This window comes from Archocentrus centrarchus, chromosome 11 (genome assembly GCF_007364275.1).
Source record: "Archocentrus centrarchus isolate MPI-CPG fArcCen1 chromosome 11, fArcCen1, whole genome shotgun sequence".
Lineage (NCBI taxonomy): Eukaryota > Metazoa > Chordata > Actinopteri > Cichliformes > Cichlidae > Archocentrus > Archocentrus centrarchus.
In genome coordinates, this window is record NC_044356.1 from 14,509,948 (window position 1) to 14,536,181 (window position 26,234).

General features: G+C 40.4%; 1 protein-coding gene across 1 annotated transcript; it reads right to left on the reverse strand.

Annotated features, from left to right (window-relative positions):
* On the reverse strand, window positions 1-25,415 carry LOC115787624 (brevican core protein-like). Its single transcript, XM_030740376.1, has 14 exons — window positions 25,229-25,415; window positions 16,458-16,537; window positions 15,937-16,314; window positions 15,036-15,210; window positions 13,671-13,798; window positions 13,167-13,460; window positions 12,287-12,661; window positions 9,857-10,681; window positions 3,272-3,379; window positions 2,871-3,029; window positions 2,699-2,781; window positions 1,163-1,307; window positions 866-1,048; window positions 1-746 (listed from the first exon to the last, which is right to left on the reverse strand). The coding sequence occupies exons 1-14, from the start codon at window positions 25,246-25,248 to the stop codon at window positions 643-645; spliced, it is 3,057 nt and encodes a 1,018-aa protein (XP_030596236.1). The 5' UTR covers window positions 25,249-25,415; the 3' UTR covers window positions 1-642.
* Window positions 25,416-26,234: the final 819 nt, after the last annotated feature.

The window sequence follows — 26,234 nt, forward strand, 5'->3', positions numbered from 1 at the left end:
TTATTCTTTGCTCTGTTCTACAAAACTTTATTACAACATAAAGCTGACGAACAAAACTGCGTCTGCTGGACATCGAAGGTTTCTCTCAGGAAAATGCGGACAGCATTTGAAAACTAATTATGTACAGGATTGATTGAGCATTTGTTGAAGGTTCACTTTGGAGTTTTAGGATTCTTTGACAAAGTATGAACATGACACAAAAACAGCAAAACATACTGGATACTTTAAAAGTGTCTCGAAGACTTTAGCACCATTTTTAAAAAGGTTCTTTATATAACAAAACAATAAAAACAAGTAGATTCAGGAGCTGACCTGGCTTTTCAATCTAAAGGGATTTAACAAGAAATCATTGGAAGAAACTTTTTTGCTCTGCATTAATCATTTAAAGCATATTTATCCAAATAGAGTAGAAAATATTATGAAGAACAAGAAATAGGATGTTTTATCTTCCTGCCTGTGTGCTCAGTCTTATTCTTATTGGCTGGTAGGAAGCTTCAGTTTGTGTCTTTGTGCCTCTGTGGTTCATTTTGTCCTGTTTGACTGGTTCATTGGTAAAAGCACCTGATTTTTTTTTTTTTTACACCTCGCCATGTTACAGTAACAGAGTTTGAGAAAGCAAGACAAGAAGACCCTGGCTCACTTTTAGAACCTGATGTCCCAGTACTGTGGCTTCGCTTTAGTGGCCTCAAAATCATCTTCAGCTGCGGCAAAATTGCTGTCGGTCGGGGATGGCAGGCTTCCATCCTCTAAATTGAAAAAAGGTTATAGTGGTTTGATAGTTGAATTTGTTCCTTTTCTTCACAACAAGATTATTGACTGTTAACTGTATATTTCACAACTTTTCTTGATTTTCCTGTTGTCTTACCAGTCAAGCAAAGGATCTGCGGTCTTTCCCAGAAACCCACAGACAGACACCTGATCAAGGGGTTAAACCTCTGGTGGAAGCCCTCTGCACAGCGATAGCGCACCACTGCATCGGTCTCATATGTCTGTCGAGCTTTTCCAAATATGAAGGCATTTCTGACCTTCGGTGGTGGACCACAGGAGGCTGCGGGAAGAGTTAAGATGCTTAAGCACCTTCTCAGGGCCACATGAAGAATTTGTAGAAAACAACCATACTGCAATAAAGCACTCTTAATGATGTATTGTTAGTGTTACTCACAGGTGCCTTTCTTGCAGGTGTATGCAAGGTGATAGTTGCAGGGCACGTCACTCCAGCGTCCGTTATCGTGCCACACCATCACCACACAATCCTCTCCAGAGCGAAAGTAGCTGTCCGGCTGCCCTTTGTACCAGTTCTCATAAAGCTGTGAGGTATAAGTAGATTATTTTTATGTGTATGCAAGGAAACAATAATCACAACAGGCTTTGTTACATAGCATGATATATTTAATGGTTTCATCTCTTTTGTCTTCTTTGAGGTAGTTGATATCTAATATTTTATTTCTGCCTCCTGCTTGGCTGGTGCGTGTTACTGAGGCTCCCATCCCATATAATATAAACACAAAATCAAATAAAATCCCCCCCCCACACACACACACACATATATATAAATTCCTAGCATCTACTTTTTAATTTAAATTTTAAAAAACTCAGGAGTGTTGCACTGCCACCATCTATCCCCCCATCCATACCATGTCAAAACCAACTTCTTGCACTCCTTTGTCTCTTTATTATGGTTTAAGTAAAACCCCCCACACTTCCCCACATTCTGCTTCCCCGTCAGCCACCTTGTTGCATAAAATCCTGCATGTCTTTAAGAGAACAATTCATAATAAGTTCCATTTACTTACTGCTATCCAAGAGAAGAAGAACATTTCTCCAGGAAAAAGGGCTGTCACTATTATCACAGTTTAAAAATAAATTACAATCTACAGATGTGCTACTTTCGGCTGCTACGTTATTCACGTTATTGATTTGATAGATTTTTATGCCGGATGCCTGATGCAACCCCAAAGGGATTTGTCTCCTCCCAGGATCAAACCAGGTATCTTTCACTTGTGTAAACCAATAATCTACAGATACTGGGATAGACTCCAGCCTTTGCTTCCCCCAATTTTTTCACTACTGTCTTCCTTTTTTTTATTGGTATATGTGCTGCCACTTGATATAATTGCCACCCTGTCCCATCTTAGTACCTGCCTAGCCAAGTCATCAGCCATTTCATTCCGCTTCACCCCCAAATGTACTAGAACCCACACAGTTTTAACTGTCGCCTTCTAAACTAAAAAAAAAAAAAAAGTATATCTATCTGTATGTTTTGCATACTAAACAGTGCTGAAGGTGCATCTGAGCAGAAGATAACTTTCTTATTGCTTTATTTTGCATCCACTGTAGCATCATTTCTGATTATGTAAATTATTATCCTGCAATGTGATCTGACATCAAAACTTTAAGGCAACTAAAATGAATCAATTATTTTTGATCCAGATTAATATTAAATAACAAACAATAGCACCAAAAATATATTTTAGTTGTCCTAGTTGCAAATAAATGAATAAAATCTTGGTAAATAGAAAGTAGATTATAATTAATTAGTAAAACTGTAATTAAATACACCAAATGTTTGGTTTGGCTTTCACTGTTTTCCATAATAGTCCTCCAGTTTGAGCATCCTCCTGTCTCTGATCTACTGTGTAATTTTATTTATTTATTTTGCTCACATAACTATAACCTAAATATTTCTACCATTCCTCACCAGTGGGTTGCCATCAGACCAGTGGAAATCATCCTCAATGGTCTTATCGTTCAGACCGGTCCACTGGTATTCCTTGTAGTGGCCTGGTGAGGAAAATATGGGATTGAATTCATAAGAAAAGAAATAAAAGTCACATTGATTTTTCATTCCCACATATGCTAATAGCACCTACTGTTGATGTAATCCTGTTCTTCAGGGGTCATGATAGACACCAGGTGAGCTCCCATCATGCGGCAGTGCTGCTCTGCGGCCTCCCAGCTCAGACGCTGGCCGAAGTGTCGATAGCAAAAACCGTGAAATTTATCCCAGCCTGGTTCACATCGCTCCAGGTCTGAAAACATCACAGAGAAGAGGACAGTATAACCAAACCAACAAAAGCCTTCAGATGTATCAGCGGGTTTTTATATTGAACAATTGTTATTTTCACTTTAGGCTGCATTCATCACCTTGTAAAAAAATGCAAAACAACAGGCACAGACAGAAGTTCCAGATTATTACTTGTCTTGTTTTTCTTTTGAAACTTCTGATTCCTGTCTCGTTTAACAGGCATGAAAGAAGCAGAAGGAAACTCACCAGTCTGACAGAAGTCTCCTCCATATGTTGGCAAACAGAGACATTTAATCTGCCCGCCCCGGTCTGTGCAGGTGCCTCCGTTAGAACAGAGGTTGTGCAAACAGGCATCTGAAACACAACAGAGGGAAACTTTAAATTACTGTGCAGTTGAAACCATAGGTCAAAGATTAATTTCTTATATACATGCACAGAAAGACAGTCTTAATTTACATTTAAGTATAATTAGTGCCTATGTGAATTAGACAACAGATTAAAAGTATATGCTTACATTAGGTAAATTGCTGTAAGCATAATGTTGAATATAGCAGGACCCATTTAGAAAACTAAAGGACGTCAAGATCCACGTTAGCCAACAGATGGCAGCAGAGGACAAACTTTATAGTGTGGCATGAAGGGAAAAATCTTAAAATCTTCTTCTGGCATGTCTGAGATGTTTCCTTCTCTTTCTTCTTCATTAGTAATGAACTTTTCAAAAATCTTGTGGAAGGTGGAATCCAGACGTAGATGCGTTAATAGGAGATCCTGTAATATGGGGCCCTTTCACTCTAGCTATTTCAGAAGGGCTCACCAGTCATTCCAGTAAATGGTATGCTCTGATTTGCTAGTTTGCCAATGATACAATGAAGTCTTTTTTTTGCTGTGTTTAACATACTACCAAAAGGTATTTAGAAAAACCCACAAATATCCATCCATCCATCTGTTTTCCTCCGTTTATCTGGGGCCGGGTCGCGGAGGCAGCAACCTAAGCAGAGAAGCCCAGATCTCCCTCTCCCCAGCCACCTCCTCCAGCTCATCCACGGGGACCTCAAGGTGTTCCCAGGGCAGCCCAGAGATATAATCTCTCCAGCGTGTCCTGGGTCTGCCCTGGGGCCTCCTTCTGGTAGGACATGCCTGGAACACCTGACCCAAGAGGCACAGAGTTGGGATCCTAGTCAGATGTTCGAATCACCTCAACTGGCTCCTTTTGATGTGGAGGAGCAGTGGCTCTACTTTGAGCATCTCCCAACTGACTCCACTCCTCACCCTAGATTGACCGGTAAAAAGCTTTGCTTTCATGCTCAGCTCCCTCTTTACCACAACAGACCGGTGCAGCTGCCCCATCACTGCAGCTGCAGCCCCAATGAACAAGACCCCAAGATACTTAAACTCCACCTTGGGCAGCAACTCATCACTGAGCAAGAGTGGGCACTCCACCCTTTTCCGGCTGAGGACCATGGCCTCAGAATTAGAGGTGCTAATTCTCATGCCAGCCTCTTCACACTCAGCTGTGAACTGTTCCACTGCAAGCTGGAGGCCACCACCTGATGAAGCCAACAGGACCACATCATCCGCAAAAAGCAGAGATGAGATTCTGAGGCCACCAAGGCAGAAGCCTTCCACTACTTGGCTATGCCTAGAAATGCTGTCTATAAAAATTATGAACAGAATCGGTGACAAAGGGCAGCCCTGGTGGAGTCCAAAACCCACGGGAAACGAGTCCAACTTATTGCAGGCTATACGGACCCACAACAACTGGCCAGACATCCCATACTCCTGCAGCACCCCCCACAGGATACCCCAAGGGATGCCTTCTCCAAGTCCACAAAACACATGTAGACTGGATGGGCAAACTTCCACACACACTATATCCTCAAGAGGATAAAGAGCTGGTCCAGTGTTCCATAACCAGGATGAAAACCACATTGTCCTCTTGAATCTGAGGTTCAGCTAACAGACAGACCCTCCTTTCCAGCACCCTGGCATAGACCTTACCAGGGAGGCTGAGGAGTGCGATCCCCTGATAGTTGGAGCACACCCTTCGATCCACCTTCTTAAAGATGGGGACCACCACCCTGATCTGCACTGCCCCAGATCTCCACGCGATGTTGCAGAGGTGTGCCAACCAAGACAGCCCAACAATCTCCAGAGCCATCAGGAACTCAGGGCGAATCTCATCCGCACCAGGGGCCCTGCCACCAAGGAGTTGTTTCACCACCTCAGTGACCTCACCCCCAGTGATAGGCGAGTCATCCCCCTCGTCCCTAGACTCTGCTTCCGCCACAGATGGCATGTCAGTGGGATTAAGGAGGTCTTCGACGTATTTCTTCCACCGCCCAACTATAGCCTCAGTTGAAGTCAGCAGTACCCCACCCCCACTATAAACCATGTGAGTAGAGCACTGCCTTCCCCTCCTGAGTTGCCTGACGGTTTGCCAGAATCACTTTGAGGCTGAGCAAAAGTCTTTTTCCATGGCCTCACCAAACCCCTCCCACACCCGAGGTTTTGCTTCGGCCACCACTGGAGCTGTGTTCCACTTGGCCTGCCATTACCCGTCATCTACCTCCAGAGTCCCACAGGCTAACCAAGCCCGATAGGACTCCTTCTTCAGTTTGATGGCTGTCTTCACCTCCAGTGACCATAATCTGGTTCGGCGACCCACAAACATTCCTTTCTAAAATCACTGACAGTAATAATCAACAGACCAGCTTCTGATCATTTGTTCTACATTAAAATGTCATGTTTGTGTACAGACGACAACTAGAGGATGATATTAGTTAATTGCTGATATTTATAACAGCCAAAAATGAAAATTCAAAAAAAGAAGAAGAAACCGGAGAAACACCCTTCAACCATGTTATGAGTGTTGACACCGGATAGTTTGTCCACCAGAGGGCACTCTACAACTTCTCTGTGTTTGCAATGACACAAACGCAACAAACAGCCGATCCAAACAGAGTCTGGCGAATAATAAATGAGCAGTCCATGACTTGTGACAAGATTCCTTTTAAACTCCATTGTCATGTTTTCTTAGTAAGGACTCACAAATAACTACACATAACAAATCTATTTGTATTGTGTGTCTGAAAAAACAAATCGGCCAATATATTGGATTTTAAAATCACCAAATATTGGTATTGGTCTTAAAAATCCCATATTGGTTGCATTCTGCATGAAACTGTTCACCTTTGTCATTAGTTATTGCAGAATATCAAGCATGTAGATGAAAGCTGTCAGTGTAGTGTTGTTCCTTTGAAATATCATCTAATGCCATTTATATTGTTTCATTTTAACCCCAATTTGTGTCTCACCCTGTAGTTGAAAAATAATTAAAGACACGTACATTTATAAAGCTCACAGATAAAGTCTATTTTTGCTGGTGGGTGTTATAGATTTCATCCATCCATCCATCCATTTTCTTAACTGCTTATCCAATTCTGGGTTGCAGAGGAGGGTTGGGGGGGGAGGGGTATCTCCTAACATCTGTCTATATTTGTCACCCTCAGATTATGCCTTATCTAGAGAAAAAAAGCACATCTGGAGTTTCATTTTACTTTTCAAATTTGTAAAAAAAAAAATGAAACCATGTCTGTTCAAACTGGAATTAAACATTTTGCAAGTGGATTTGGTTTGTTTACTTCCTTTGACACCCTGTAAACAAGGACTATGTGCTGTCTGTCATTATTCCCACACTCACATATTGCTCTCTTCAGAAACCTCTTTCATGGCTCAGAGTGTGTGTATGAAAAGTAATAACTGCCTTACATGAGTCAAATGAGAATCAGGTCCACTCAAAGTAAAACCATCATTCAGTTTTGATGAAGAATACACAGATGGTAGACGGAAAACCACTGAGGTGCCTTTCAAGTCTTCCCTATCAAAAAACAATGAAACTTTATACTGATGTTGGCATCAGAGATTTTTTTGGTTTGCATTTCAACAGGAATAGTGTTTAGATGCAAAGTCCTGCCTGTGAGTGGATTTCCTTCCCTTTTGTCAAACAACACAATAAATTGTCTGCGGATGATAATGTGAGGTTAGTAATTACTGAATGAGTGATGACTTTCTCATTGTGTTTCTCTGCCTTCTGCTCTATAGACTGCTGACCGCAGTATTTTATCACCATGAAGAGTCTATATGAAGACTACTACTTAGCCCAAAAAGGCTTAATTATGGTGCTGAAGCTGAAAGTATGTATGAAAAATAGGAAAGCCTTCTGCATTCACTAATCTGTGTGCAAAATGTCTTAATGCAGTGTCATAATGAATAACACAATGTAGAGAATGCAGATGCTTTCAGTATTTTTCATCATTATGAGTAGCAGCAGTGTAAGATTCAAACTTGTCCATATGATGAGTAAAACAACAGTAAATAAACTGAACCACAATCTTGGATTCATTCTAGTTTGTTAATAGGTTTAAGTTTCAGTGTTTATAAATGTGCCATAACACTCTTCACTTTGTGAAGTATTTTGTCCTACAATAAATGCACTGGTTAAAAAAATCAAAAAATCAAAAATCAAGGGAATATTCCGTTATCACAGTATAAAGTCAGTTAAACTTCAGGCATTGATTTTTCTCTAGTTTTGCTTTCCTGCTTGGTACTGCCAGAAGCATGACATTGTACTTGTGGCCCATTCCAGTTGCATGGGTAGTACAGCTCCTACAGGATGGCAGGGCATCAAGCCAGCAGCAGAACTGGTATCTACTCCTCTGTGTAAGGAGGAAGAGGAGGAGCATTGCCAGAGCCCTACATCCTCTAGTGGGCTACTCATGTGTATGTTTCTGACCAAACTGTCAGAATCAGACTCCATGAGGGTGACATAAGGTCCCGACATCTTTTAGTGGGACCTGTGCTCACAGCTCAGCACCATGCAACTCAATTGGCGTTCACCAAAGAACACTGGAATTGGCAGGTCCACCACTGATGCAGCGTTCTCTTCACAAATAAGAGCAGGTTCAAACTGAGCACATGCGACAGACGTGAAAGAGTCTGGACAAGTCGAGACAAACATTATGCTGCCAGCAACATCATCCAACAGGCAATTCTTGGGGAACCAAGGTATTGATGCCACTGGCTGGCTGTCACATTCCCCAGACCTGAATCCAGCTGAGAGCCTCTGAGATCCATGTCTGGAAGTAGATCCCCCATGACACCATCTGCCATCTCAGACAAGAGACAAATTGGATCAGGCTGTAATTTCAGTTTTTAACTCTGATTTTTGCTGTGATTTTGAATGCCACCTTCAGAGGGTTGATGATTTTGGTTTCCACTGATCCTATGTCCTTTTGTTCTCAAATTGTATGTTGTATAAAGATTTTCAACTTGAATATTTTGGTTATCAAGATCCTATGTGTGATTGAAGTGCTCCCTTAATTTTTTTCAGAAGTTATGTTTCTGTGAGTATTGTTTAACCTTTTAACATACACCAGGTTGACAGAGTCCTTTACGCCGCAGGGAAATCTTATAATAGAAGAAATGCAGCCAAGTCCTAAATGGTTTGCTGATGACCTGGTAGCTGTTAAGAACTTAAAAGCATTTTTTTCTTAAATAAATATGACGTTTTCTCATATTTCTTTAAGTTGAGTCTACAGTGGCAACAGTTTTGTTTAAAGATACAATAATGCTGGTCTATGGAAGCCAACTGCTGCAAACAACATTTTTTTAAATTAACTTTTAAATAAAATAATTAAAATTCTAAATATTTAATTTAAAAGACAAGGGTCAAAATTAAAGAATTGTAAGTGTTTTATGTTTTGTTTTTGTTCGTTTGTTTTGTTGGCACAAAAATGCTTCCATACAATGCAGCAATATCCAGAGCTGCCACGTGAAGTCAAAGAAACGAATGTACCAAAAGGAAGAAATTACAAAGTAACACATTTATCAACTTGTGGTGAGACAGGAAACTAATAAAAATGTGTTGCCTTTATCTGTATTAGACCTAAAAACACAATACAAATCTTGAACAATCATGATTAAACAACAAACCATAAGTCGAGTATGAAATATTAATGACAAAAGGACATGTGAACATGCTGCTAAATGCAAACACTCACACAATCAACAATGAAAAGATTTTGTGCTTGTAAACATAATAATAATCTGTGCTTCTTGTACCAGAGTGATTAAAATAGCAATAAAAAAAGAGGAAAGAAAAACAGTTAAGACTTAAATATAAAGCATTACTGCAGCTGCATTGATCAGTGCTGTTACATTCAAGGTAATTACTACTTTCCACAGAATGATCAAGTTCCTTATTAAGTTACTTCCCAATCAATGGAAGAGATAATGTAAGATTTGACAGTTAGCAGGAGGAAAATAATTTTAGTGGGGATATTTTTTTGTACCTGTTTGGTGCAGAGATAGATTATTTGCAAATAAAATCTAACGATCTAAATTATAACCATTACTCTCACAGGCGGTCACTGGAGAAGAAAACCCTCATTCAAACATACTAGTAAATGTAGTACTTCACAGAAGTCATTCTTTGGATGAGGAAAAAAACATCATGCACAACAAGACTGGACTGTGGACAAATGTCAAATGGGAGCTGTCCCAGTGTGAGTATCTTGGAGGGTAGAGTGGGGGAGTCACGAGGAGAGCAGTAAGGAGTGTTTGAAGGGGAAGCGGGAAGAGTCAGAAGGGTGAGTGGGCTTGCTGAGACAACAAGTGAAACAAACGTGGGAAGTCATTTGAAAAGCAGGACGGGTGTTTTACAGAAAATGGAGCAAAGGCAGGTTGGGCAGAGGACAGACGAGGAGTTTTAGTGCATCACTGTGTCGAGCAGGAAGAGGACGGTTAGACTGATGAGAGTGGCGTTAACATTACCTGAAGATTTCCCTGTGCCGCCTACAGCTGCCCTCTCATTGGGCAATTTGAGCAGGGTTGGCAGCTGGGTGAAACTAATGTCAACATTTCCTAGACTGTGAACCACTGATGGTGTGAAAGCTTTGGGTGTCATGGTGGTGGTGGTCGGGCTCCAGGTGCGTCTGGACCAGTGTGTGGTGGTGGTAGTTGTGGTTGTGGTGGTAGTCATCTCAGTGGGCTTTGTACCTCGGGGAGAACCTAAAGCTGATGTGGAGGTTTTTTGGCGGTACTCAAGATCATTCAGAGATTCTTGGGGTCCAGTTGTGGTGGTCGGCAGATCCCACTTGGATGTTTGAGAACTGAGAGGAAAGGTGGTGAAGTCTTCATGGGTGTCAGTTTTTTCTTGAGACATTGGGGGAACTTTAGTTTCGTCGTCAAGGGTTGGGGTAACATTAGCCTTTTCTTCAAAGTCATAAGTCAGGATAACATTTGCTTCTTCTTTAAGGAGAAGGGTTGGAGCAATATCAGCCTCCACTTCCAGGGCTGAGGAAACATTAGCTTCTTCCTCAATGACAAGAGCTGTGGTAACATTAGCTTGTTCAAGGACAAGCGTTGGGACAACACTAGCTTCTTCTTCAAGGGTGGAAGAAGTCTTTTCTTTCAAGCTAATGTTTGGAAAAATATTACGTTCTTTTTCAGGGACAACAGTAGGGAGAACATCAGCTTCCTCTTCAAGGGTTGAAGAAGTGTTAGCTTTTTCTTCATAGGCAAAGGTAGGAGCAGCATTAGCTTCTTCTTCAAAAACAACAGTTGGGAAAACATCAGTTTCATAGGCTGAGGAAATGTTTTCTTCAAAGACAGGTGCTGAAGAAACAATATTCTCTTCTTCAAGGTTTAAGGAAACATTTGCTTCTTTTCCAAGAGCAAGAGTTGGGGCGATTTTAATTTCATTTTCAAAAGAAAAAGAAATGTTGACTTCCTCTTCTAGAGTTGGGGACACTTCGCCTTCAAGGGTTGGAGCAAATTTAATGTCTTTTTCCAAAGAAAGGGAAATGTTAGCTTCCTCCTGGAGTGTTGGGGACACTTCGCCTTCAAGGGTTGGAGCAAATTTAACGACTTCTCGAAGGGTGGTGCTAACTGTATCAGGTTCATGACCACTTGCCTCCTTATAACCATCGGCCACACTATCCAAATACATTCTGTAGCCTGACGTTTGATATGGTGTTGTAGGAGAACTGGTGGATGAGTGAGAACTGCTTGAGACCTCTGGAGAGTGAGTGGTCGACGAATTTATTCCAGACGCTTGCAGGTCTTCAGACATTGTTGTGGGCAGGATGATTTTATCCTCATTTTCCAAACTGTCTTCAGTTTCTAAGCTTGTACTTCCCTCCTGTTTAGAAATGGAGGACTCCCACAGTTGTGAGGCTGTAGAGATGATATCCAGTTTGTCAGATAGGGGTGACCGTGATGAGGGTGTCAGATGTGGAACCACGGTCTGCAGTTCAGCATGGGTACTGCTGGCATAAGCAGTAGGAGATGGGTGAGTGGTGAAGCCAGAAGTTGAAGAATCTGATGTGGAGATGAAACTGACTGGACTCGTCCCAAGGTTGCTCTCTGGAAAAGAGCAGAAAATATTTTTGGAGTGATAGTTTTGAGAAATATAATAAATTGCTTGCATAAAAAAGTTACATAAGAAACAATGAGGCTACTATCAGTTACTGAATACTACTGGACCCTGGGGAACAGCTAACTTGGCAGAAGGTAACAAAAATCTGCCCTCTTCACATGACAAGACTCCTGGAGGTTACTGCTCTTAACCAAAAGGCAGTTCAGAACATAAACCTTTTAATTCTTCTTTTTTTTTTCTTAGATTATCAAGAGAAAACATAAAATGTGACATGGGTATCTCAGTCTATCCTAACTCTTGACAAGACAGCCATTCCTTTAAGATAGTGATGTTTGAACTTTTGTAGGACATCCACATACCTTGAGATATATCTCCAGACCCATCCACATGGGCCCACACCTCTGCAGTAGAGTCAGTATTTTGGGATAATTGTGTAAGAAGTGTTTCTTCTTCTTCTTCTTTTGAGGCCTCAGCGTGGGGCAACATCTGCTCAGCATCTTGTGCATCTGCCTCTTCCAGCTCCACTTGCACCACGTGGTCAACGGTCAAAGTAGTGACCTCCAAGAAACTGTCCTCCTGAGTGTGGTTGCTGTTGGTCTCACTGTAGTCAAGTTCTGACTTGCTAAAATTCATATTGGTCTCTTGCATTTCTTTGCTCTCACTCAGGTTCACAGGTGGCTCTGTGTTTACTTCAGTGTTTGTGTCTGGCTCTGTCTGGTTCTGTGTCTGAGGTTCAAATGTGGGTCTTTCAGACTGGTGAAAGGTGAGGCTCGAGTTCTGGTAGGAATCTGTCTCGTTGTAAACAGTGGGCTGAAATGATGTATTTTCTGTTGAATTGTAGGTTTCTGCAATAGTACTGCTCATCAGTGCTGTGGGATGCGGGGAATTGTAGCTCATTTCTGTAGGGGATAAAGTTTTGTCAAATGGCTCATGCAGTGTAGATGTGGTGTTGAGGGGAGACTCTGTTGTGCCTGATACAACTGTTGTGTGTGTATCAACTGGGTTTTCTTGAGTAAAAGCCACAGAAACATAGGGCAATGATTCAAGCAGACTTTGGGCCTCTCGCTCCACCTGGTCTGCTGGTTGGTTCAGTTGAAGTTCTTGATCTTTTTCCATTAGAATAACAACACTGTGCTCAGTGTCTTCAGTTTCTGTGCTCACATAGTCCATTGAAGAGTCAGTGGAATCATTTCTATTTTCTGCAGAAGGTAGACAAAAAAAATTAAATGTAAGATTTGAAAGGTGTGAAACAAACTATGTTTGCTTTCTTCCTTGTTAAATATCCATGGTATATTGTTCCAACACAATATTTTTATACTTAGACTCTATTAGAGTGGCTTTGCATGAGTCATAGCTCAAAAGAATCCTTTTATATCTTATGATGGGCTTTAGTGTCTGTCTGAATCAAGACCTTGTAGCTTTAAGCCAGACTTCAAGCTGTGTGTCTGAGATGAACATATTAAAGATATCTCCTTATACAGATGCCCTCATATAGAAAAAAAGAGGAAAAACTGTCTGAAGCCAAACATTAAGTGCAGTCTGAAGCTGGAGTCACTTGCACTTACACTGAATTCATCATTTTAAACTTTGGCCATGTTAAATATGAGCATCCACCAAAAAGGGGAAAATCATTAATGATCCACTTTAGAGTTTTTGTAAAATAATTAACAATAAACAGTTTTAATTTGAAGGCACAGCATTCACCTTTGAAACAGTAAACATCATGAAGGCTGGATGGCTCTGGGAAGCCAGTCTGGTTGCTGAAGCGGTAGAGGGTTTTGACACCTGGTTGAGGGCCCCCACAGCGTTCCCTTGGGGTTACGATGGGGTAGCGCACGCTGCCATCAGACAGCCAGCCGGGACTGCAATGGTCCAGTTCTTCACTCCAAGCCAAATACAGCTGTGCTGTTGTAGCCAGCTCTGCCCCTGCTGCACTGCAGTATGACTGCGCTTCATTAAATGTTAAATGCTGTGGGATGGAGTCATGGAAAACCTCCCCTACAAACACAAAATTTGTTCAGTTTTCACTTTTTCTGAATAGAAGTGAGTGAAACACTGGCATGACTGCAATTATCAACCAGTCAGTTTATTACAGATATATAGATGTATAATCATTGTATTAAGTTCTTAAATAGCTATATCAATAAGATTACTGGCAAAATATCTTGTATTCACATGCAGAAATTATTAAAGTATTATAATTCATACCATTAATTTGTTCTACATAGCAATAAACATCAAACAGACTGTCTGGATCCATTGTCCCATAGTTTCTCACTCCTGGTTGCCCATCCATGTCTCCATAGCAGCCTTCACGAGGCACTTGAATTGGATATCTGAAAGAAGCAAAAACAGTTGTCTTCTTCATGTAAGACTGTACAAACACATTATGTAATAGTGACGCTGGATTTGGTGTGAAACATTACCAGCTGGTGATGTTATGACATCTTTACTTGGTGGTTGTACAATAACCAGTCCACATGAATACTTATAGAGCAACACAAATGCATTGTATTTTACTAATGTAACTACAATTTTATGTAAGAGCTGGGGTCATTTTATTATACTAGTACATGTCCATGCTACATTATCGTTTGATCTGTTTGTGCTGTTGGCAAACACTGTCATTGCACAGTGAAATGTACTTGGGAAGACAGATGGATAGGCTGCAGGTGGGCTGGAGCCTATCCCATGTGAAAGAAAACAGAAGTGGAAGAAAATGGATGGATGGATGGATGGATGGATGGATGGATGGATGGATAGAAAAAGAGGATTTCATAACTTTACTTTCATTACAGTTGTATATTTACATGCATTACAATTTACCTGTACATGTCAACATCATGCACCTGTGGGCTGGATTATTATATCATACATCATAATATTCTGAGTTTTTTTAATATAAATTAGAATTTGCTGTTGTGAAATGAAAATGTTTTAATAAGGTGTTATAGGTGCAAAAATGCTTTAAAAAAAAAAAAAAAAGGTCATTTTAGCCATTGGTGGGTGGTTGCTTGGCAACATGACAATATCATAATATCTCAAACAGGCTCTTCAGGGGCCGAAGATGCACCCGTGTACCAAATTTGGCTGCCGAACTCCTGATTGTGTCAGAGAAGTTTGTGGACAAACAGAAATTTGGTGTAATATAGTAAGAAATGTAACTCTCCATAAATGAATTAATTATCAATAAATTTATATTAAATAAATGTAACATATTCACAATACTGTTGTGTAACGTGGCTGCCATGGGGCCCTGATCATATATATGTTTTCACATTAGTATTACATAATTTGAGGCATTAAGCAGATGTAAGAGACCAGTGGAGGACATTACCACTATGCTTTGTTTGCAGGAAAGCAACCTCTGAAGCACTGTCTGACTGATGAAGAGGTCAGTTATTACAAACGTCTATGAAGAAGTCGAGTAAAACATCCCCAGAATCTGTAGTTTCCATTGATATCACATACATAAGCCTGTGAAATGTATGTAAGATATCTTTTATTTATCTCTGTCTTTTTAATAAGTTGCACTGTGAGCATGATACAGATGGCACAGTGGGGATGAAATACCTGACAGACTGGTCTGCAAGCCAGCCAGCGTCACACTGCTCATATCCGTCATAATAAGCTGCAAGCAGCTGGTCGGCAGTGGCGATTCGTGCCCCGATGGCCTCACAAGCCCTCTGGGCCTGATGGAAGGAAAAGGCATACCGGCCCAAAGCATCTCTGTAGTGGAACACAACACCTAACCAAACACAGCAAGCATATATTAACATACCGACACAGTTAACTGTTTTATGTTAGTAATTTGCAAACGCTCCTGGCACAAAAAACATCTTAGTTAAAAAAAAAAAAAAAACAGATGCTAGGGTACATGTAAGAACACTCAAAAACCAATGAATACATTAATTACTAGATTAGAACTAACTCAGTAACTATCAATAAACAGATCATTCAAGCTTAATTATTCCTTGTGTTCAGGTACTTTTCAGTGGATTCTAGTAAGATGAGAGAGAATGAGATTTAGATTTTCTTACCAAAACATTTCCTCAAACATTTAAAATCACTTTTCAATATCCAGTATCCACTCATTTAAACTTAATGAACAAAGTATATTGATCTGATTTGAAAGTAAGTAAAAGTAAAAGCCATCTGGGGGAAACTGGACATAACAGTCATCAAAATATTGTAGGTCCTCATTTGGTTTCTTGTGTGCTGAAATTTCCTAAATGAAGGTATGACAGTATCACATATTGCAACCAATAATCAAATAACATGATGTTTACAACCAAACACAAAGACATAAAGGGTTTTAGCACAGTCAATATTTATTTAAAAATTTTTTCTGGAGATTGCAAAAAATGTGAACATTTGCAGTTCAAAACATTGTTTATCACCTACACAGTCCCTAAATATTTTGTTAAATCTCTCCTAAACTTTACTAATGATCTGTGTCTTTCAGTGAAATTACCTTTGACCTTGAGTTCCATGAGGTCACTGGCATCCTCCAGGCCCTGCTGCACCTCACAGCGATAGTGAGCTGAGTCACTGGGGCGCAAATCTCCCAACAACAGTGATGCATCATCAGGCAAGGAGGTGTAGTTGAGCAATGCCGCTCGGTCTCGATACGCCTCATTGACCTTCACCCTCAGACCCTGTACCACTAATATCTGTGTCTCCACCCCACCTGATATGACTGACCACTTAATCCTTGGTACAACAGGGGCTGCAGAGGTGGAGGTGGTTATCGAGGACAGAGACACCACACAGGGGATGGAAATGGAGCTGCCCAGCGGAGCGAAAATTGGACCTGAGTCGGGGATGCTCACGTGGAGCTCCTGCACCTCATCTGGAAAAAGAGAAAAGAAAAGAAAAGAAAAATGAATCATGCTCACACTTCTAAATGTACTTTTGTATTCACTGTTTATGGAATCATGAATGAATCATGAATATTTACAAAAAAGTGATGAGGGGAAAATGTAGACACCATACCATATGGAAGTGGCGTTTGAGCTGGAAAGGCCAGAGTGAGATGGCAGACTGCACAAAGAAGTGGAAGTAGCTGCACATGTCTGTGGAGATTAAAAAGGCAGGTATTTTAAAAAAAATGTAAAAAAACCCAATATAGATAGATAGATAGATAGATAGATAGATAGATAGATAGATAGATAGATAGATAGATAGATAGATAGAAGGAAAGCACACTTTTCCAATTCATAGTTTCCAATTTCACAGATATTTGACTTTTAATAGGCAGAGTGATTTCTGACACTGGAGTTTATATATCGTGTTGGTTCAGCTGTCCTCATGTCAAAAGTGCTCCATTGATCTGAAAAAATTGATTTATTGTAATAACAAAAATCTGCGATACCTTCACTACAACATCCAACTGCTGTGATTTAGTCTCGCAAATGTACAAATATGCACCTCTCACATTTGAAATGTAGTGCTCGGATTCTTGTGATTAATCACCTTTAAAAAAATATATATATGTACAAATTAGAGACAAATCATACCACATATAGATAAATACACAACTGGTTTGTGTAGGCAGATATACCCCACATAAGGTACAAATGTGCAAGACGTATAAAAAATCTTCAGTTTTGAAGGATATCTTTGTGGAAAACTGCACATACTCTTAAAGAAGGCACCAGTGCTCATCATAAAACCTAGATTTCTGAGCAGGGTAGCATTTTAAAAAAATGTTAATTGCGAACATGTTTGTCTCTACCAAATTTCCTGCAGATGCATCCAGTATGTGCTGATATTTTGATCTGCATCAAAGTGGAGGGAAGAAAGAAAGATATGTCTGCCAGTATTCACAGGTCCACTGAGTAAAGACTAAAATGACAGTTCAAATGATATTGAATAGATTAGGCATTGTCCCACTGATATGTTTTCTTAGATCCACAAGTATAATTTCTATCCTATAAAATATCAGAAACAAGTCTCAGTGTAATGCAAAAGCTTCCAAAATGACCATAAAGTTGGCTCAGCGCCTCATTGAAACAGCTTCAACAAAAACTGAACATTATGGTTCTCATAAAACTGCATTTTATTGCAAGTCTTTTGCAATAAAGTCAAGACTAGTTTTAGTTATGCATACTAGAAAACTGGCAAGTGAGTGTAAAAAAATGAACTAAAGTTTGGTGAGAAAAACTTCTTGTTTTAAGACGTAACTTTGGAAAAGAATCTCTGTGTAAAACATACGTGTCCCATAAAATCTTTAAAAAAAAAAAAAAAGTATTTCAGAGCTAAACCATACAGTATAAAAGACCAACTGGTTTTCAAAAGGAAGCTGGAAGCAGAGGTTCCTGACCACAAGCCATTCATCACCTCCAGGAGCTAATGACATGGCGTCTCAGCCTAGCGGCATCCTGCCAGCTCTCCGTCACCATCAAGGCCCTGTTATTAAACCAGCAGGCATGGCAAGACGTCCACAGTGACCTCATTCAACCTCCTGATTGGGCCATAATACTGATGCAAACATTCATCAATCATTGAAAAGCAATTCAATACTGATAGTGCAAGATTTGACCTGGTAGATAAGAAGTCAAAGTGAAATCTAGAAATTACTGTTTGCTTGCTTATTGTTTAAAACTGATTTTTAAAACAGCCTCAGTTCCATACTGCATCTTAATTCTCTACACTGTGTACTACAAGTCTTTCAAGTGTATGGATTTAGTAGTTTATATACAAGACATCACTATGCACTGATCAGTGATCAGTCACCAGCACTTAAAGCTGAAGTAAATACCATTAATAATCCCATCACTCTTCAATGTTGGTTTTGCTGGAGAACCTCAGGAACTGACTTGGCCTCAGAATTCCACACATCATAATCTGATTGAGAATCCATGATATAGCCTAAAAAAGCCTGATCCACAGAGGACCCAGCTCACAAACCATAGGACTCAAAGGACACCCTAACAAGTGTTGTTTTATATCCTTTAGAGAGATTTTGACAGCTAGATGGAGTTACACAGAATTCCATCACTATATTAACTGCTGGTTGACAGCTGGTGACTCAGGATTCATTTGACTGGTAGATTTGGTAGATTGAAATGTCCTCTCTTCCCCTCTCTCTCTCAAACTAGCATGACTAACTAGTGACTAACAGGAACCCTGTTTCTTAGTGAAAGACCAGTGCGCTTTTAAGATGCAAAATTTTAAAGCTCAACCCACAGACTGAGTCCAGCAGTAGCAAAAGTCCTGCCAAAGTTTCTCCAGAAACTGCAAAGTCTAGTCGGTTTTAATGTGTTGGCTTACTGGCTGATAAGTGTCATCAGACATGAGACATTAATGAAACAATTTAAAGTTTTTTTTTTAATTAAACAAAACAAAGGAATCTCAGAAATACTTTCTCAAAACATATAATATTATTATAATTAATATAATTATTATTATAATAACATTTTTGGTTGGGGTGTTCTTTCTCAGCTCCTGCATGTCTTTGAGCAACTCTCAGTTGCAAAGAGTGTCAAAGAAATCCATAGAGAAGCAGAGAAGAGTGACTTTGTGTGTGTCAAGATGATGTTTTAATAAAAAGCCATATATGGATGTTCATGTTTTACTTTTTTTATTTTATTTTTATCACATATGCAGTCTCAATATGAGTCTCGGAGCCTTGTGCTCAGACAATCATCAGTACTATTGTGAGCATGGTGTGATAAACACTGTAATTCCAATTTTTTACAGCTGTCTTCTGCAATGGAAAACAAAAATTCGAACAATATTTGTGTTTATGGAGTAAATTTGAAGTTTGAAAGGTACAACTAAAATTGACCTTTTGTATGTCAAGCAGATCCATGGTCGGGAGTCGGCACAAACAGCTCACTAACTTGTGTCAAATTAAATGGCCTTTGATGGTAGAATAACTGTTGTCTGTTTTCTTGCCAGCTGGGTAGACTCCACAGGGCTGGTATCACTATTAGTATTCTTGAGAAGACGTTTCACAAAAAAAGCAAGTAGCAGGCCAAGAGGACAGCTGCACACTGTGCTTTCACTTCATACCAACTCCCTTACAAAGGGCTTCAGGGAAAATTAAAGGACAGGGCACTGGCACACTTGCTTGCTTTTTCTCTTTTCTTTCTTTCACTCCTTTCATGGATGGAGAAGGAAGTTCAAAACCACTAAGAATCATTGTGGGGCAGGCTTTGTACAAAAGAAAGGGCCGCATTAAGACCCTGCACACTGATTCAAATGGTATAATGTGACTGTGTGCTTAAATATCGGTTTGTGCTTTCAGATTGATGACAGCCGAGAAAATCCTGGTTGCTGCTGGTTGTTTTGTGCTGTCTTTAGATTGCGTTTTTCACTGAGGTCCTCGGCCTCGCCTTCGCCAGGCGCTTTGCAGTTCTGCTTGTTTTAGTGAGGTTAGCAGTGAAGACAAGTCAAGCTGAAATCAATGGCACCCATTGCAGCTATGCTCCACAAACTGCAGCCAGTATCAGCTCTACCTACAAGAAGGACTGATCCAGAAAATTCTGTAGAATAAGCAGCTACACACTAATGCATTAATGGAAAGGAAAACACAAGAAATCAGGTTTAAATTAGCCTCATCAACTTTATGTGAAGATCCCTGTCAGTGCTGCAAAGACAACCCTCTGCAGTCCGTCAATACACACAAACCAGAAAGAGGCTCCTGATCCCAGTTTAGCCAGCTCAGACATGCCATGTTTGACGGATGTGCTGTAAGCTTGGAGGACTGCTGAGCTGGAACTGGCTTTAGCAGGAATATTTCCAGGATAAAACACAACAGGGTCTCCTAAAAATGCACAGTAATTGAGTTTTTACAAGGTAGAAAGCTGCTAGAGTCTATTTTTGTGACTGTTGTGTTGTGTTCTATTCCTCTCCTTTTTTACATTTAAGATTTCCATTTTCAGACTGCATCTAAACAGAAGTTAAATGTAAGTAGCTTGTTCAAGATTTCACCTAATTCACATTTTTGTCTTATTCTAGTCAAGTAACAAATGAATTTAAACACAGAGTTTATACTCCATCCTGCAGCTGCATCCTAATATAATTAAAATTTGGAAAGATGCTTGGCCTGGAGGAAGTTTAAACCAAATTTAATGGAATTTTGCAAATAGCTGCAGACCTGTAGAGCTTATTTATTTGTCACACTCATCAGATTTCTGGCCAGCAGCTGGATGTTAACCTTGGACAGTCGTGATAGTATAATTGACTCCCACAAGAATTAATTCTAGCTGCTATTCACCTCCACAACAAATCCTCCAAATCCGTATGTGAAGATGACATTTGCCTGCACTAAGCCAGAGAGAAAACACTTTAACCTCCTTCATGAAAAAGCCGACCAACAATTAGGTCAGATTAAGACAAATAAAAATGTCAGTCTATACTTCATCTGGAGAACTTGGCAGGGTTGAAAGGAGGTGACTGAGTTCAGAACCAATCTGAGGCCCCAGACTGTGAATATAAGCACTGGCTACTGTACACTTAACAGCAGAGGAAGTTGGCAAGTCAGGCTTATTCACTCAACACCACACCTCTGACTCCCTACATCATCAGCGGTCTGTCTCCTAACAAGATGGCCACTTTGGAAAAGCCACCCACCAGCTGAATCACCACCCAGTTTGTCTGGGATAGAATTAAAGTATGGTTCAAGCAAACGCCTGATCCCAGACCTGACTCAGTGGATCCATGGAGGGAGCACAGCCTGTACAGCTGGCCTGTTATACACAAGAGGCAATTTCCTCTTATATTCAGGATCAGGTGGGCTCTGCTTTCCGAAACTCATCGTTTTCTCTGTTCAGAGCAAACATGCTGGGGAGTCAGGCACCTGCGGTGTAACCTCAAATGTGTATTCAAAACACACAGGTGCTCAAATGCTCAAATACCTAGACTCTACTAAAGTAACTTTGGATTATTCATAGTTCAAATTAGTTCAACTCGCAGTGGGCTATTGCACAGCCCTTCAGTTCATCCTTGTCTGAAACAAGCTCCTTTCCTTTCAAGGCCAGACTTGGTTTAAATAAACTTTCTTTTGATTGGCTGCCCCTCACAAACAGAAGGTTTGAACACCAGGTGGGCGTGGCTTCTGAACTCACAGCCAGAGTTGTGTGCAGGACATAAAAACTATCTGAAACTGAGCATTTCAAGCATTCTGGAGCCTGAGCTTTTGGCTCATAGCGATTACACAACACTGACTTCATTATCTGAAACTTTGGTCATGAGCGTCCATGCCTGCAACAGTATATTTATGACAGAAAATAAGGAAGAGCATTAAAAACAGCAACTACAGTAGGGCAAAAAAGTATTTAGTCAAGTTCTCCTACATAGAAAGATGAGAGAAGTCTATAATTCCCATCATTGGTGCATTTCAACTATGAGAGGCAAAATGAGAAAAAAAAATCCAGGAAATTACATTGTAGGATTTTTAAAGAATTTATTTATAAATCATGGTGGAAAATAAGTATTTGGTCAATAACAAACAAGCGAGATTTCTGGCTCTCACAGACCTGTAACTTCCTCTTTAAGAAGCTCTTCTGTCCTCCACTCGTTACCTGTATTAACGGCACCTGTTTGACCTCGTCATCTGTATAAAAGACACCTGTCCACAGCCTCAAACAGTCAGACCCCAAATTCAACCATGGCCAAGACCAGAGAGCTGTCAAAGGACACCAGGAAGAAAATTGTGGACCTGCACCAGGCTGGGAAGAGTTAATCTACAATAGGCAAGCAGGTTAGTGTGAATAAATCAACTGTGGGAGCAATTGTAAGGAAATGGAAGACATACAAGACCAGTGATAATCTCCCTCGATCTGGGGCCACACGCAAGATCTCATTCTGTGGGGTCAAAATGATCATGAGAACAGTAAGCAAAAATCCCAGAACTACACAGAGAGACCTGATGAATGACCTGCAGAGAGCCAGGACCAAAGTAACAAAGGCTACCATCAGTAACACACTACGCTGACAGGGACTCAGATCCTGCAGTGGCAGGCGTGTCCCCAGGCTTAAGCCAGTACATGTCCAGGCCTATCTGAAATTTGCCAGAGAGCATATGGATGATCCAGAAGAGGATTGGGAGAATATCATGTGATCAGATGAAACCAAAATAGAACTTTTTGGTAAAAACTCAACTCGTCGTGTTTGGAGGAAGAAGAATGCTGAGTTGCATCCCAAGAACACACACCTGCTATGAAGCATGGGGGTGGAAACATCATGCTTTGGGGCTGGTTTTCTGCAAAGGGGACAGGATGACTGATCCGTGTTAAGGGAAGAATGAACAGGTATGAATGAGATTTTAAGCCAAAACCTCCTTCCATCAGTGTGAACACTGAAGATGGGACGTGGCTGGGTCTTCCAACATGAAATTTGTGGAGGGAGTTGAAAGTCAAGCGGCAGCCCCAAAACATCACTGCAAAATACCAGCTACAGGAAACGTTTGACTTCTGTCATTGCCAACAAAGGTTATGTTACAAAGAATTGATTTGAACTTTTGAAGAAGAAGAAGAAGAAACAGCCTTTATTGTCCCACAGAGGGGAAATTAGGGTGTAACAGCAGCTATTATTATTGAATTACTTATTTTCCACCATGATTTACAAATAAATTCTTTAAAAATCCTACAATGTGATTTCCTGGATTTTTTTTTCTCATTTTGCCTCTCATAGTGTACCTATGATGGGAATTGCAGACCTCTCTCATCTTTCAATGTAGGAGAACTTGCACAATCAGTGGCTGACTAAATATTTTTTTTGCCCCACTGTATATTCCAGTTTCTTTGATGGGAAAGTCACCAAGACTGACCATTTTCCAAAAAGATTAAAAAAATAATAACATGATCTTATCAAACATGAAATGTCTTCACCTTCCTTGACTTGTAAAAACTCAATCACATTTTCATTGCTGAATGTCGGTATATTTCTGCATACACCCTTGGAGCGCAGTTGTGTTGTCCTCCTTCATGCTAGCTTAATGATCAGTCTGAATTGCCAGAATTGTTTATTTATTTTGAATATTTGAAAGTGAGCAGCGATTCAGAGGTCTCAAGCAAGGTTTATTATTTACCTAATTACACACCTGAGTGCAACTCATCCTCAGCAGCAACAACAACAACAACAAGTTCTGTAACTACAGCTTTAGCTAAACAACCAGCTGCTGCAGCTGAGGATCAACATCACATCAGCCTCTAAATGTCAACAGAGGTCCCTACGCTCTCCAGCATGCTACATGCTCCATGTTACAGTATCACTTCAGTTTGGGTCAGATCTCTAGACTATGAGTCATATTTTTACCAGCCATGACAGTGTGGCTGGTTTTCACCTTGTGAATTTGTGTCTAAGATACATAGACAGGGGAAGGCCAGTTTAGTAGGTCTTTTGATTGTATGTTTGTCTGTGATCAGATTTTGTCAGCATGAGAGCATTGCAACTTTGCAAGACAGTCACTAAACTTAGTGAAGTGTGCAGCTGAGAACAAAATAAAGGCAGTCTGAAGATGGTTGTGGTCCAACAATTCATTGGAAGATGGTAACATTATTACTCTTTCATGAAATTATAAGATAACCAAACCAGTGCTTTCTATATCTGCTAATGTCTGGCCAGTGAGCCACGAAACCATCAAACAGATGAAAGGAATCCTTAAAAGTCTGCTTCATGATTCAATTTGCCCTCTGTCTCTATACCTGTTGCTAAAATCCACCTGAGGTGGACCACAGAGAGTAGAGTTAAAATATGCACTTAAGACAAAAAGCAGCTTTCTGTTTCTGCAGGGCACATAAAAGCACTGAGTATAAAATCCCAGAAAAAAAGCATTTGAATGGTATGAATCACAGAAAAAAAGCTTTGTATGAGTCCAAACTCTTACCAAATGCTTTAAAAATCGCTCCTTCGTTTTTCTTTACCTTTGTAGGTGTGCATGTGTGAAAAAAACATTACAGGACTCCACAACAACAGGTGTTGGAGTTATGGTATAAATTCCATTCTGTTTATTATAAATTATCATATCTTCTGTTTGTATATTTTCTATAAGTTGTTTTATGTGCATATGATACTGTTGTTTTTATGTTTGAAATGGGAACACGTGGTAACAATTTTTACAAAGGAAGTTGTAGTTACCTGTATGCTGCTCTCGGCCTGCAGAGAACACATATAGGATACGTGTCTCGTATACGCCATGTTACATGCGCACATGTCACAGTATGCTTACGACCATATATGGTAAGGAAAAAGCCAAGAATGTTGTTTATTACATGTTGTAAACTGTGTTTGATGTAACCCACGTGTTCTTATTGTGAAAATCCGAATAAAAGCGCTGCGCAGGAAGCAGTTCGCCAGGACAGACAACTTCCGCTCAGCTGAGAGCTGAGTTCAAGGAACGGATCTCTCCTCCTTGCGCAAGTTCAAAAGAGTTGTGTGTTTGTTCTCTGAGTTTTTAAAATGATCTGAACCTATCACAGGGTTTAAAACACTGTGGGGGGTTGTTGTTGTAGTGCAAGAGTCAAATAAAGATACACACTGTAGTATTTAAAGTTAGCCTATTTTTATGGGCGTCAGTTACACAAAATTACATTTTTGTGGAGACAGCACTCCACAATTTCAGGACCTTTCAGAGAACAGCAACTATTACAGCGCAATTAAGTGGCAAAGAGGATCATTTTCTTTAATGATACCCCAATTTAACATGACAGTAAATTCAAAAGAACTTTGGAAAGACCAAACCGCATCTACTGCGTATCATTAACCCATCGGCCCAAAGGGAAAATAAAGATAAATAAAATAAAATAAAAACCTACCGGATTTTTTTCAGCAGCATTTCAGCTGATACAGGTTGGACTTCTTGGTTGTAAAAAAATATTTTCCGTTTGCTCCTCTCAGCTTGCTGCAGTGCGACTGTCCTTTCAGGGGAGAACCGGCTCTGGATGCTCTGCGCAGGTAAACGATAGCTGGGAACGGCACGCTCAGAAGCTCTGGGAGAAAGGAGGGAGCTGAGAGAAAGTGACGCCAGATATGAAACCCTGAACTGCCCACTTTTTCACCCAACAATCGGGATGGAGATGGCGCATGCCTATCAAGGGGGGTTGGGAGGGATGACAACTAAAGTAAACGATGTTATAGGCTATGAAGTGAAGCCTGCAGAGAGGAGATGACCTGCATGTTTTTACTGCAGGGAAGCGACAAATATATTGAGCGTCATTTGGATGAACCAGGGTGAGGGGAGTGGAGTCAGCGCAGCAGTCCGGAGTGAGCTGCTGATGCTGCTGCAGGTACTGATATTGCAGCACAGCCACCTATCCCGGAGAGGGATACGGGACATTTTAAAGTTCCACCACCTTTATTATCTGTAACACTCCGTAGGATATTTTTAAATCATCTCCAACAGCTTTGCATGCTGGAGCAATGAGCGGTTTGGAAAATTGTGCAGAAGAGCATTGCCCTGTCATTTGCAACCTGAATCTGCAGATGATGCTTGATTTGAGCGCAACAAATTGAAAGCAGTATGCAACCAGAAGCTAATCCAGAGTCATAAAAAGATCAAAAGACATTTACCATCTTAAAGTATACCTCAAAGTAGAAAACTTTTATATGTAAATTAATACATAAATAAATTAACAAACAGTATAAACACATTTGTTTTGTTTAGGCCAGATTTCAGGCATCCTGTGCCATAAATGAGCCAAAAGTAGCCCAGATTGCCCCAAATGTGCAGCACTCCTTTCTATAGTGTGATTATTCCTCATCAGTGTTCTGGCAAAAATAAACAATGTGCACCTTCAACCACAGTTGGGGAATATTACTGTC

What these genes read in the sequence shown, in the direction of transcription:
- LOC115787624 (XM_030740376.1), bottom strand. Translation starts at nt 25,248, where the DNA reads ATGCTGCTGAAAAAAATCCG. An exon ending in TCAAACGCCACTTCCATATG is followed by an intron (nt 16,315 to 16,457) that starts GTATGGTGTCTA and finishes CTCTTTTTCCAG; the next exon opens with ATGAGGTGCAGGAGCTCCAC. An exon ending in TGATGTTTACTGTTTCAAAG is followed by an intron (nt 12,662 to 13,166) that starts GTGAATGCTGTG and finishes TACCTTCTGCAG; the next exon opens with AAAATAGAAATGATTCCACT.